This window comes from Typha angustifolia, chromosome 11 (genome assembly GCF_048772165.1).
Source record: "Typha angustifolia cultivar Huaian chromosome 11, ASM4877216v1, whole genome shotgun sequence".
Classification (NCBI taxonomy): domain Eukaryota; kingdom Viridiplantae; phylum Streptophyta; class Magnoliopsida; order Poales; family Typhaceae; genus Typha; species Typha angustifolia.
This window is the reverse complement of record NC_133249.1, coordinates 4,387,627-4,401,400: the sequence shown is the minus strand read 5'-3', so window position 1 is coordinate 4,401,400 and position 13,774 is coordinate 4,387,627. Positions and strand designations below refer to the sequence as shown.

At 36.0% G+C, this 13,774-nt stretch overlaps 3 protein-coding genes and 1 non-coding gene across 5 annotated transcripts; 1 reads left to right on the top strand and 3 right to left on the bottom strand.

The window, feature by feature from the left end:
* Positions 1–152: 152 nt before the first annotated feature.
* Positions 153–2,901, bottom strand: LOC140770304 (large ribosomal subunit protein eL24-like). 2 transcript variants are annotated; one of them, XM_073111435.1, is made up of 6 exons: positions 2,806–2,901; positions 2,231–2,275; positions 2,018–2,093; positions 1,809–1,910; positions 952–1,100; positions 153–544 (listed from the first exon to the last, which is right to left on the bottom strand). In XM_073111435.1, exons 2-6 carry the CDS (start codon positions 2,239–2,241, stop codon positions 394–396), a joined length of 489 nt encoding a protein of 162 aa, XP_072967536.1. In that variant the 5' UTR covers positions 2,242–2,275; positions 2,806–2,901; the 3' UTR covers positions 153–393. The 2 variants fall into 2 exon arrangements, with proteins under 2 accessions (XP_072967536.1, XP_072967537.1); XM_073111436.1 differs by lacking the exon at positions 2,806–2,901 and adding an exon at positions 2,737–2,759.
* Positions 2,902–3,557: 656 nt separating this feature from the next.
* LOC140770888 (gibberellin-regulated protein 6-like) lies at positions 3,558–5,015 on the top strand. The gene is made up of 4 exons (XM_073112210.1): positions 3,558–3,722; positions 3,835–3,879; positions 3,979–4,012; positions 4,595–5,015. The coding sequence occupies exons 1-4, from the start codon at positions 3,645–3,647 to the stop codon at positions 4,774–4,776; spliced, it is 339 nt and encodes a 112-aa protein (XP_072968311.1). The 5' UTR covers positions 3,558–3,644; the 3' UTR covers positions 4,777–5,015.
* Positions 5,016–6,744: 1,729 nt separating this feature from the next.
* On the bottom strand, positions 6,745–10,028 carry LOC140771185 (ADP-ribosylation factor 2). Its single transcript, XM_073112623.1, has 7 exons — positions 9,882–10,028; positions 9,496–9,656; positions 8,494–8,564; positions 8,127–8,246; positions 7,302–7,420; positions 7,126–7,207; positions 6,745–6,976 (listed from the first exon to the last, which is right to left on the bottom strand). The coding sequence occupies exons 2-7, from the start codon at positions 9,641–9,643 to the stop codon at positions 6,971–6,973; spliced, it is 546 nt and encodes a 181-aa protein (XP_072968724.1). The 5' UTR covers positions 9,644–9,656; positions 9,882–10,028; the 3' UTR covers positions 6,745–6,970.
* Positions 10,029–11,061: 1,033 nt separating this feature from the next.
* Positions 11,062–11,134, bottom strand: TRNAA-UGC (transfer RNA alanine (anticodon UGC)). Its single transcript has one exon. It is a non-coding gene; the product is annotated as a tRNA-Ala (tRNA).
* Between the last annotated feature and the right edge of the window lie 2,640 nt (positions 11,135–13,774).

Sequence of the window (13,774 nt, the reverse complement as noted above, 5' to 3'; positions counted from 1 at the left end):
TGAAGCATTCTTAATCCAACATACTTATATGTTGAAATCGAACATTCACTTCGTTTCAATATCATAACAGATGGCATACAGGCATAATTCATGCAAGTTCAGCTGCTGTGCCATGGCATCTTCCAGGTGAGCTAAACCTTTTCAAGAAGGGGTTGATATCAAAGATGAAACAAAATAAAATTGAAGAGGCAAAATTGTTCAAATAAAAATGGCTCCACAAGCTCATGCTGCAACCAAACAAATTGGAGGCAGATAGCTAGTGCTAAAACTAAATTCTGGCACAAGACTTCAACTATGTTTCTCATGAGGTGCAATGGAAAATAAAGTGATAAACAAAACTCCTAAACAAGCAACTGTTCAAAGAGAAATCTGTCAGCCAGTGTGATTCGGCTTTCAACGTTTCCCACCGCCGCCGCCAAGCTTCGGGCCTTTAGCAGCTCTCATCGTGCTGCCCTTCGTCTGAGTCTTCTGAGCTTTTGCCATTGACTCGGCCTTCTTAGCTTTCTTCTCATCCTTCGTCTTCTTTATGCGCTCTTTGATCTCCCTGTAGAAGGCAAATCCATAAGTTTGGCAAAATAAAATTTAATCAATCAAAGAACCTCTTACGAGGAAAAGCTTAAACCTTAAACCAAATGAAGATGCTAACAACTAAAACATCCGTCGATGATTCACCATATATGTACCAGCAAAAAATGAAAAAGGGAAAGGATGATTCTTGAAGTGATAGACAGATTGAGGATATTGCATGTTGCAAACAGAATAATGGGAATTCAAATCTCAGTAGTAGATAAATGTCTTAAAATTTTAGACTAAAATTTACTCATCTTTTCACAATTAATATTTTTCCCATATTAATACATTAGGAAGCAGCATTTTACTCATGCAGCTAGTGTTTCTATTACCAATGATGCACAAGAAACAATAAAAGCAACTATCAGGGAAGAGCTATACCTAAGAGCAGCTTCTCTAGCTGCATCTCGAACTTCAGGCTTCTCAGTTCTCTTCTTTTGAAGAACTTCCAAGGTAGCACCAACAATTGACCTTGAATGAAGCTTCTTCGTGGTGCGACGCCTCTTTTTGGCAGCTTCAGCATGAATATCCTGTGGTCATAAGGCGAAATTATCAGGTGTAACCACCAAAGTAACTGATGCATACTGTGAGTTGTTAACTGCTTCAGAAATTGGACTTTGAACCAGATAGGCACATCATGTTATTCACCTAATAAATCAATCTTACATGTCGCTCACTTTTATACTGCATATGCAATGGTCAGACTGCTTCTGCACAAACTAGCAATTTGGGCCAGCAACTCAATATTGTTACTGTATGGCTTTACATCATTACTATAACTATTCACTTATTAATATATCCGTTTTTACCGGTTAGTTGATATGTTCCACAAGAAATATATTTGCCAACTCAACAGCACAAACTTATCTTCAAGCTAAATGCTTTTCCTTGCTGAATCAATAGAAGAATATATACGTAGGTTATGCAAAACATAGTTTGACAATCAGCAGCTAGAAACATTACACATAGAAAACCAAACATATTTTGACTTAAAAAGCAATGTAATGAGAAAGAATTAAATAGCATGGCTAATAGGAACTTCAACTTGCTTATCCTAAGATATGGAGTCCAGCTTTTGTTATCTCCAACTTTAAGCGGTCATTTCAAACAAAAAACCTAGCTAATACAATGATTCCAGAATTTGAAGGGTTCAGTCTAAGCAAGTAGTTAAGAAAAAAGATTATTACAACCTTTCGAGGAATACACTCAAGAAAAAAGAAGACAACTGAATATGTTACCTTCTTGTGCTGCTTTCTGTACATTGCTGTCCAGGTAAGCTTGGCAGGCTTCAGCCGGTTGTGAAAGTAGCGCTTGCATTTGGAGTTAGAAAACAGAAAGACCTAAGAAAAGTAGATGCATTGAGCCAAACCTCGATTATAGAAGTTCATATCTCTATAACCTACATAGATGGAAACTTAACATGCATTTAGTATCTCAATGATTTTACCTGAGAGTCTGCTCGAACAAATCTGATACCCTTTCCAGGATATATCTTAGCACCGCTGAAACGACAAAGTTCGGTCCTGCAGTCCAAACAATCACCCAAAGAGTTAGAAATCAAGATTAAGAGGAAAAATAATAGTTCCTGCAGGATGCTTAACAGAAGAAAATAAATAAGTTGGAAAAGGAGAAATCATAGCAGAGGGTTGATGAAACATACTTGAGAACCATCTTCTCGGCCTTCAGGTATCTTCACAACCTTCTCCTAAAGACAGTTAAGAAGGAGATCAGAACATCAAAAAAACAAGCAGGAATCTAACGAAAAACCTCGTATTGAACCTTGTCAGCAATCAGCAATACGAAAGCCAACCAACATTGTCAATTGTTTGAGCAAAAATTAGCACCATTATACAATGCACATTAATTAATAGCAAAAACTCATTAATTTATTCCAAAATCGTAAGCCAAAATAATTGGCATACACATTAAGATTAGCTAACATCAACCACAATAGAACCTGACGAATAAAAAAATCCATGCGTAAACAAGCGACCTCCAAGTACTGAGATTTCCAGATCCGAAATAGCACATAGATCTACGCCAACAAGACGAAACACATGACTTAAACAATCGAAAACACTACATTCTAGTATCAAAACTAACAGATTAACATGAATCAACAGCAAAGAAAGCAGCGACCGAACAGCATAACAACCTAAATCTTACACTCTATCAACTTTAACACTGTGAGAAAACAATAGACCAAGGCAACGAAAAGGGAAAACAAAAATAAACCTTGAGGAACCCTAGCCGCAAATACCTCCTTTGCCGCTCTCTAGGGTTCCCGAGGGCTTCCCGGACCTTTGAAGGGTTGCCAACGAACAATCAAGGCCGTTCAATTGGTTGTATTGAATGATGGACGGTTAGGATCAATTGGTTACAAAGGCCTTAGCTGGGCTGGAACCAGTCTCGATTTGGGCTCGGGTTTGAAACTAGACTTGAGCTCGTCCAATTAGCGTTAATTAAATTAGTACTAATTTTCTACTAACACCAAGCTAATTATTTCTCTTTTCTAAAGTCTAAAATTATTTTCAGCCAAATTTTAGATTATAAACATTTATATTGATGCCTTTTCGTGCCATATTTATGTAACAGAGTTGAGCAAATTATATAATCTAATTATCCAGCCTTCTTGACTCTTAAAAGAGAAATAATAATAATAATAATAATAATAATAATAATAATAATAATAATAATAATAATAATAATAACATCGTAATTTGGCTGGTCTGGCTAACTGGATCTGATCCAATCTTCCAATGCCATCCCAAAGGTGAAAAGAGGAGGAAGGTATTAATGAGAGTGTTTGGCAGAAGATCCCTGCATCCCTACCTGCAGGAATTGCTACATTGAAAATGCTTGGCAGCTTCTGATTGGTTTTTCAAACCAGTTAAAGGTTATCATTCAGGAACTCATGTACTCTAGGTTGCAAACGATCCGGTACAAAGCGTCGGTGGGAGGTACTATTAATGGAAGCTTTACCTGTGGCTGTCTGCATCCTACTTCCACGAGCAGCTTGGAGTTGGAGGTGAAGTAGCTTCAAAGGAGAGCTTGCCGTTCTCGGCTCACCTCGGATGGCAAAATCCACGCATGCTGTTCTCCTCTTCACTCTCCTCTTCTTCTGCTACGTTGCAATGGCGTTGTCCACCAAGGTTCTTCTATCCTTTTCTCACTCTTTCTAATAACTCTTTCGTTTGTTCTCTTTGACACCAGTATCAGTTACAGTTGTGTCATTTTTACTTTAAAGCTCATTTGTGTACTTAGGACTTGTTTGGTGAGGAGCTTGGAGTGAGTTCTGTGGCAAAGAAGGTTAGCAGTATAGTATAACTTCTCTTTTTGAGTCAATTGAGAGAATGGAAATATGGGTTGTTTTCGTTACTTATAATTTCGCTTGTTTTACCTTTGCAGCAAGGACACAAGCATTCTGGGTTTTCTCAAGCAGGTTTGGTTAAGAAATGCAACTTCTCTCTCTCTCTCTCTCACACACACACACCCACACAGACCCATTTCTTTGTGCATGAAATGTTTTAGTTTACTGGAAAATACTTCAGATCTGAAACTTTTAGACAATGGGATTCTAACTAGCTAAGGGATCACATGAACTAGATGATTACCATCTTGATCAGTGGTCCAAGTGTGTAAAGGTCATTAATTCTTGTCAGTTCTACATTTTACTAACTGTCCATGTTGCTAAGACTGCAAGCTACCAAATTGGTAAGACCATATCCTCTTTTGGCTGGGTTCTACGTGCATTTGGCTCATAGATCTGACCATCTGGATTCTTTTACTTTTGTATCTGGCCTCTGGACCAAAGAATTAAGACTTGCTATTTATTGTGTATATGGCGATCCATGAGGTCAGTTGAATAGGTCCCCCAAGATATAAATAGTCTCAAAGAGCATTAAACATCTTAGAACTATGGGAATTAACAGTCTACTACTAATCTCCAGAATGATAAATAAACCTGTGAAGCAAATAATGAAGTGTATAGAGATCTAAGTGATTTATATGGGATTTGTTGCAGAATGCCCAGGAGCCTGTCAGTTTAGGTGCTCCAAGACAGCTTATAAGAAGCCCTGCTTGTTCTTCTGCCAGAAGTGCTGCTTCCAGTGCAGGTGTGTTCCACCTGGGACTTATGCCCACAAGGAGGTTTGCCCCTGCTACAACAACTGGAAGACCAAGAGCGGCGGACCCAAGTGCCCATGAGAAGAACTATGGCAACAAACAAAATGTCCATCTTTTTCCACCCACTGAAGGAGTTTATGGCTTTGTGTGTGAGAGAATAGCTGTCTTCTGCTCTTCTGATAATAAGTGTACGTTGGGATGGTATACTTCGGTAGTCTTTCAATATTGGTTGTTGGATTGTAGTATGGAAGGTTCGTAACCCTGTTGTCTGCAAAGAGGATATGATATCTATGAGTTGGATCGTATTTTGCTTTCTGCCATATATTCAGCACTACTGGAGTGGTTATTTGGCTAATTGGGACAGACATTAAATGCACCGTTTTCTATCAACTGAACCAGACTTTTTGACCAAAATACAGCTACAGGATTTAATAATAATAAATAATAATAATAATAATAATAATAAATATTGTTTAAATTATTTTTCCAGATTGTGACGACAGAAATATTATAATCTAGACAGTGATTTTTAAGGGGATTAATAAATTTTTCAATATACTGAAAACTTACTAGGGAAATCATTGTTTCAAAGAGAAAATATTATCACACAAAGCCATTATAAATTATTATATAAAAAAATAATAATTATATTTTGAAGAGCTATCATTCTTTTTTAATTATAAGAAAATATTTTGAAGAGTTATTATTCTTTTTTAATAATTATAAGTGTAATCGGTAGGGTATAGCCACATCATTTTAATACATAAATCTATGACTTATTTACATCTTGCTTCCTATTTTTTTTGATCCAGTGTTACTTTATTGTCTTATATTATAAAAATATAAAAATATTTTTTAAATTTTTAAAAAATTACAACTCTTTAGACGCATTAACAGATATTTTAAAATTATTATTGTATCCCTCAATTGTTGGAGAAAAAATATTATATTTTATTAGTTGATAATTTAAAATTAACTATCTACTTTAACCTGCTACTAATTGGATTTCTCGGCCTCGCACCCACCCAATGCCATCACATCGCCAGTTGTGCCTAGTTGAAAAGAAAAAGAAAAGGAGGGAGAGATGCGCTTCACCTTCTTCCTTTTCTCGACTCGTCTTCTTCTTCTATGATATGCCAAGAAAGTAGATTGATGTTTAATCCACCTTCATCTCCATCTTTAGGGTGCTAACTTGTGGTAAATATGTATAAAATAAACTAGCAAATAGATGATGTAGCTCCCTCCCTTTGTTACAATTCTGAAGCATAATTAGGTATTGCTTTCCAATACGTCTTGAATGTCTCCCAGCTAGCAAAATTTCATGCAGAAAGCTTTTTCCTATACCAAATAAAATAGCTAAAATTTTAAATTTCATAACTCTTTCTTTATATACTATAATCAAAATAAATAACTAAATACAAAGCAACGGTTCTCATTTTATTCACTAAACGTTTTCTTTATATTTTATATTTTTACCAATGTCTTTCTCAACTTAAGACCGACTAAATTCCGATCAAAACCATTACGTTTATTTTTTTTTAACTTTTGTGACTACATATTATATATGCAAAACAGACTTTTGTAGTTACAAAGTTATGCCATTCCAAAGAATAATTTTCAAATATATTAGTATTTTAATAAGTAAATTATTTATTAAGTTAAAACGCTTTTCATCTTTGTTAACTTTTGTATAAATCGCTTTCGAGAAAAGCCCTCGCTTTTCGGAAAAGCTTTCATTTTCACTGTAGCGGTACTTCAGTAAAACCTCAGCTTAAGCATTTAGACAGAGAGTCTGATGATGTAGACAGACGAAAATGAAAAAGCCCAGAATAACGGTATCCCAGTATGGGCTAAAGATTAATTGCATTTTTCCCTCATTAAGGTGCTACTTCATGCCCCATTCATGATCTGTTATATGCTCCTGCATCGAAGTTGGTAAAAGAAAGTCACCGTTGAAGCACAAGAGGTCATCCGAAGAGAACAACCATCCATGAGTGCAAACCCAGGAATGAATCAATCAGTTCACACTTATCTGAAACAAAAACGACGAAGAACTAAACTGGATGGCACAAATCAAATTACTAGAACGAGAAGATCCGAACAAGTACAGAAAAAATGGAACAAATCTTAGGAGCAAACATAATCCATGATCAACAATCTAAGCTCAAAGATTGAGCATTTCACAATTACCAAAAAGTTTGTAACAAGTATATATTATATTGCTAAGCCAGTCTCCATCCAAAGCTCTCGTACGCCCTCTGAAGGCCATGTAAAATCAAGACTGAAAATGACAGTCAAAAGAATGGTCGGTTGTCAGCAACGAAACAAGACTAATCGTATATATATAAATTTTAATTTTCTAGATTCTAACTTCATGAACCAGTTGTGTAATTTTGTTTGCTAGGAGACAGAATAAGACAAGATAGCCACCTTGTTGGCGATGTTGTTGGATAGCCAATCAAGCCCCTCATACAACCCCTCACCAGATGTAGCACAGGTGCTCTGTATGTACCTGCAACCAAATATATTATTTCTCAAGAATCAGCATCCCGTTGATGGAGAAACTATGTACAGCTCTACTCAAACTATATGTATAACACTCGTACCAGTGCCGCTGACGTAGGGAATGCAGGCCAAGTTTGTCAGTAATTTCAGCAGCATTCATAGCATTTGGAAGATCTTGCTTGTTTGCAAACACAAGCAACACAGCATCACGTAGCTCATCCTGCCACCATTTAAAGCATTAAATATTGAAAAACTGATCCTCAAGATATAACATCACTTGTAGACCTCCATAATTCAATTAATTCTTTCGCACATAAAGCATCTATCTATATGAAGTTCTTTAAAAAGCAGTGTCCCTGAAAATGTGACAACCGAATCCATGGCGCCCATCCTCATCATTATTAGTTGGCCTGCTGACAAAGCACCATGCAGATAGGCATTGCCAGCACATGCAACCATGCCATGTCATTATGATATGTCCATCATCAGCAGCCCACCAATCCCTCTTCGAAATGGAACCCCATGTCATTGTGGTAACTAGTAGTATGCTAGGCGAGCACCAATACAGGGCAGTGGTAGGAGGTTATGAGTTTAAGTGCTCCTGAGCGTAATAAATTTTTTTGTGAAAGAAATTTAAAATAGATCAAGCATGTACAAGTTTTTTAGTCCACTCATGGTTTGACTCTTTTATTTTTGCTTATTTATTGGGATAGTTGGCCATATCTTCAACTTATATACCAGAGAGGGCTAGCTCTTTTGTCTAGCATATGATTAGTCTATAAATTCTTTATCAATAAAAAAAAAAGTAGTATGCTATATAAATGTTCTCTGTTTTGTATATCAGCTTATATAATGTAATACACTACACATCCAGAAATATAAGTGGAAAGATAAACAAGATTGTTTACAAAAATATATAAATTTACCTCATTCAGCATCCTATGGAGCTCATCTCTAGCCTCAACAACACGATCTCTATCGTTGCTGTCTACAACAAAGATAAGGCCCTGGGTGTTCTGGAAGTAATGCCTCCACAAAGGTCTGATCTGTTTTAACAAGCATAAAAGATTACAGCAACCAATGTGTAATTATATTCATCGTAATCCACAAAAAAATAGCATTTGTTAATGATAATTCACTGTCATCCAGAACAAATAGAGCAATTAACCGCTTTATGCACAAATACAGAAACAGATGTCTGTGACTTATGATAGTTCTGATTCAACCAACTCGCGCAAAACATGCAATGTATTCTTTGCAACGTGAAATTGTTGAATATTAACTTCCGCCTACCTTATCTTGGCCCCCAACATCCCAAACAGTGAAGCTAATGTTCTTGTACTCCACAGTTTCCACGTTAAACCCTGCATTTAGATACGGAAAGTTATTTCCAGGCCCAAAGATTTACAAGACATGCAGCAGCTACACACACATGCACACAAAAGATTTACAGCCTTAAATGTGCAGGAAACTTGTAGCATGTCAAACAAAATCCTCGTCTAGCAATGTTGCAGGAGATAAAGACCCATGATGAACAGCTAAACTGAAATTACTAGATTTGCAACACTAATATGAAGGCATGCACTACGAGTAAGAGAATCATTCACAAAAGAATATGTCAGCATTGCCTAATGCAGCTTGCTTCTCTGACCATTACAATGTAAATAATGCAGCTAACTTCTCTGACTATTACAATGTAAGACCGCACCTAAAGGACTGAGATAGTCTATAATGCAGATTTCCACCCGAGGAAACTACTAATTTTCACAGGAAGGAGCCATATGAAAAGCCCTATAAGAAGAGATGCTGTTATTTTTTTCCCACCAACATAGACAAGCTGCTTTTGAGGCAAGGGACCATTGATTCATTACATGACAATGACTCCAAATTGAAAATATACACCTAAGAGACCATAATATGACCCATTTCACAGAATTTGTTGTTTCCCCAGAAACCGGATGCCTATTGAACTCATTAGGCTAACAAACAAAGTCCACACCTATTATCAAAACTGACAGGACTAAACTTAACTCAACCACATATTGACTTTATACAGCAACAGCACACGTCTACATCGATCCATCTCAAACTAATAATCGACCAGAAGGAACTTAAAGGGGACCTTCTAATGCTACAATCAAAAGCTCACGAAGAAACAAGATATCTGTAACCTACCAACACTAGAAGAAAAAGAGAAACGAGGGGAAAAACAAAAAAGCGGTAGATCCTTACAGTTGAAGGCAGAATCCGAAGTTAAAATCAAAACGACAAATAATTGTAGAACTCAGCGCTTACCTATGGTGGGGATGGTGGTGACGATCTCTCCAAGCTTGAGCTTGTAGAGGATCGTCGTCTTACCAGCCGCATCGAGCCCAACCATCAAGATCCTCATCTCCTTCTTCGCAAACAGGCGGCTGAACAGCTTCGTAAAGGTAAGCCCCATCTTTCCACTCCTTCTGCACGCAAAACACAAACCTAAGCCCCGGATCTAGACGGATCCACACAGATTCAAACCCAAAATCCAAGCAAAATCACCAATCCAAACCATAAACTACGTCAAAGCTACAAGATCTGCGAGATCGAGAGCAAAACACTACCAGATCTACGAAACGAACGATCGATCTAACAGATCGAGAGGAAAAACACTACCAGAAAAGATTCAAGGAGAAAGAGGGATCTACCAGAGAGATCTCCTTCTAATCGCGATTCAGAGATCGCTTCTTGTCTTCTTTTCCCTTCTCTCTCTCTCTTTCCTCGGGGGTGGGGAAATGGTGCTTGGCCTCTTCCTCCCATTTATAGGAGAAAGGGAGGAGAGGGGAATGGGATGCCATGGCTCGCGTCTAACGTACGCACATACGGGGGGGGGGGGGGGGGGGGTCAATGTCACACGCGCGGAATGCTTGCACGAATCTTACAGCTGATTATTAAATTTGAAAAACAAAAGATAACTACACCTATTACGGCTATACCCTCCAAAACTATACCCTCTAATTTATTTTATTGGTATATTGAGCCTCTTAATTATGAAAAACCTCTCAAATATTTTTTAAATTATTTTCTACCTTCTTTTTTTTAATTAAAACATAAAATATGATTTTATATTCTCACAGGACTACTCTATCCCTATTTTAGAAGATAAATTATTTAATATTTTTTGTTAATATAGATAAGGAGGTGCATGTGAAAATAGAGAATATAATGGATGAGATATTAGAGTAATTATTCAGTAAAAAATTCAATCTGATTGCAATTTATCTCAAATAGGCTGGAAAAATTAAGATAAAATTAGAAGTAAAAAAAGAAATGAAATTAAAAATAAAATAAAAAGGAGATCATAAATCCTTGACCAATTGGTCACATTAATATCAACTTTAGAAATGCAAACAATTCAAGTATGGTCTCAAGAAAGTTGCTTGCTACCTAAGGATGCATTCTTTATTTTCTTAATTTTATTTATTAAATCTTATAATAAAACAAGTTTGTTAGATAATTTAGACTTGGAATGGAAGGAAGAGAGACAGAAAAGATTATATTGTGACACAAGTAATAATAAGACTATATTTTTGTGATCTGAAAATGAACTATATATAGATAGCCTTAGAAGAGCTAATTTAATACTAGTTTGTAGATAAGAACATTAGATAGAGTGTGATGGATGATATGGGTATATACTATACTGACAACAATATATAGTCGAGTAAGGACAAATATGTGCATTAAAAAACAAAGAGCAAACGACGTGCAGTGCATTCGTGAGCATGTCCCAAGATGCCAGTCCATTAACTCTGTTGCCTAATGGACAAAGAACAAAGAGACTATTCATTCTTTAATGGGCCAAAAGAAGAAAAATTCAATGGAAAATGGAGATGCAGGGGATCGAACCCTGTACCTCTCGCATGCAAAGCGAGCGCTCTACCATTTGAGCTACATCCCCGCTATGTGTAAGCAGTTAATACTCCATTAAAAAACTTTAATAGAAATTGAATCGAACATTTCAAATTGTTTTTAACTTTAGTATCATAAAATCACTTTATTCGCTCCACCTTTTATCTATGAAGAATTATCCAGCTTGAGAATCATAACGTATTCTTAAGGTGAAGAACGTGGAGATTTGATATATCTATCAACTCATTTTTTTTTTCTGACATTATAATTTTAAGAATTATTTTTCTTGAGAAGCATGTGTTTTCTATGATTTTTTAAATTAGAGAAGTTTGATAAAAGTAAGGCCCCATGGTTTTTTTTTTAATCTAATTCGAGGTTTTTTATGTAAAAATCTTGGTGTATGATTATTATGGCTTGGTTGCTATTATTCCGTCGTGTTAATTACTTCTGCATTATCTTCCCGCAATACTTTGGTTTCTTACTTAATCGTGGATAGAGAATGGAGGTTTGTTTCCTTAACGGTTAAGATGAAGGTTTAAAAATGTCTAAAGTTGTACATTGTTTTATTATGTACTTATTAGTATTATGGGCAATTTATAATCAGATGCTGGAAATTTCATCATATTTACTAAAGTTCATAGATAGGTAAATTCCCCTATATTCTCTATCTTTTTTAAGTTCTAACTATTAGACCATTTGATTCAATTTCATGTGAAGTTTTCCCCTAAAGCAGCATATCAGTCCATAGATTTCTGATATTATAAGGATAACCCTCCATGTTTCCTGAAATTATCTCAAAAGTTGAGTAATAGAATGCTGCTTTTTCACCAAAAGTAAGTTTCCAAACTCCATGATCCAAATGTTAGTCACCAATGGAATTTTTAGGAAACCTTCAAGATTATTAATAGTTGCTCTACTTCCCCTATTGCATCTGAAAGTCTGTGCATTTGGTTTCTTCTCACAAGATTCATGACAATTTGATTTGAATCTTAAGGCTAGAAAGGGAGTTTTTGACTAAAGTGAGCTTCCTTAGGAGCTCACCAAATTTAATACTAAAAGAGACCTCTTCTATACACATCAGATGTTATATCATTAGTTCGCTAAAAAACTGCTGAACAATTCGGCAATTTACCTATAGGTAAAACTGGTGAAGAATACTTCTTCGGATACAGGAAATGCTGAACTATTTAGCGATTCTCTTCCAATCTAACGACATGGCATCTGGCATGTATAAAAAGATGCTCATTTCAGTATTAAATTTGGCGAGTGGATTTTAGATCGATAAATAAATTTCTGAGGAGGCCCACTTTCGGTCAAAAAAATCCTAAAAAAGACTGCATGAAGGTACTACTATGTCTTTCCTGGTATGTTCTTTGAGATCTGAAACTAAAGCTACAGGTAATGAAAGGCACCAATGTTACTAACTGAAACCAATGGCCTCTGGTCACATGACTTTGTATAATTATCCATAAAGACTGCAGCATTCCAAAGACTATTAGTACTCTAATCAGAATCACATGAGCAGCTACTTTGTGGTCCTGAAATTTATCAGGTAATAATGTCTAAGTCTCATCAGTGATAAAGAATGAGAAATGAACAAAAAGCTCTGCCTTTTGTATTCTTTTCATAATGTAAAGAAGTAACATGAGAATGGCTGGTAAGTTTGTTATATGGCTTGTGAGGAAGTACATGAAATTGTACCATTTAAATACCATAGAAAGGGTTTATATCCTGGGTTAGATATGGCATGTAATCATGTAAATCTGCATGGGGCCTTCTGTATTCTATTTTAAAGTTCTCATTCTTCAATCTTGATCCATATGGTGGCTAACATGCTCATGACACAGCAATCTGTTTTAATCATAAGAAAGAAAGAAGAAGAAGAAGAAGAAGAAGAAGAAGAAGAAGAAGAAGAAGAAGAAAGACAGCAATCTGCAGTTCAAATGTAATTCTTGGTCACATATCCTCACCTCCTAAGTTTTTATATATATAGATCTTGAAACATGGAAGAAGGCATTAGAATATGATCTAACTAAAAGACTTTTCACAAGAAAGCTTGTGTTGTATTTACATATTAGACTGATAAAACTGATGGAATAGATTTGCTGGTAATGACATTCGTAAATTTGAAGGGCATAAAATATTCAACAGGCAAATCTATTTAAATCTCTATATTTTCTTGTAATTATTGTAATCAAAAGATGAAAACAAAAATGATTTGAAGGTAAAAAATTATGTAAACAATCAGATGGTACACATGCAAATTAAATGTTCTGAAAGATATATATATGTGCAAAAGTACATTTATATACTTTTCACTTCTGCAATAAAATGAAGTGCAATTCTTTAATTACAGAGTGGCTACATGAGAAATGCATATAAAGAACTGGCTCCCACAGAAATATAAATAGACTCCCACACCCTCTTCAAACTATCACCAAGCTTCTTTTAACCAAACCAGCCATGAAATCCATCTGCAATGCTTTCTCCTTATTGGTATCTTTGATGCTCCTCCACTTCTTTCTAAGCTTTCCTTCACCAATCTCCTTTGATGGCACTATTCAAAGAGAAAGACCACAACCAAGAAGGCTACTGCAACCTGCGACGACGAACTATGTTGATCTGAAAGGCTCCTTCAGTGCAGAAGTGAACATGAAGCCTGAGATAGAGGCCAATGCAAGCCTAAAGA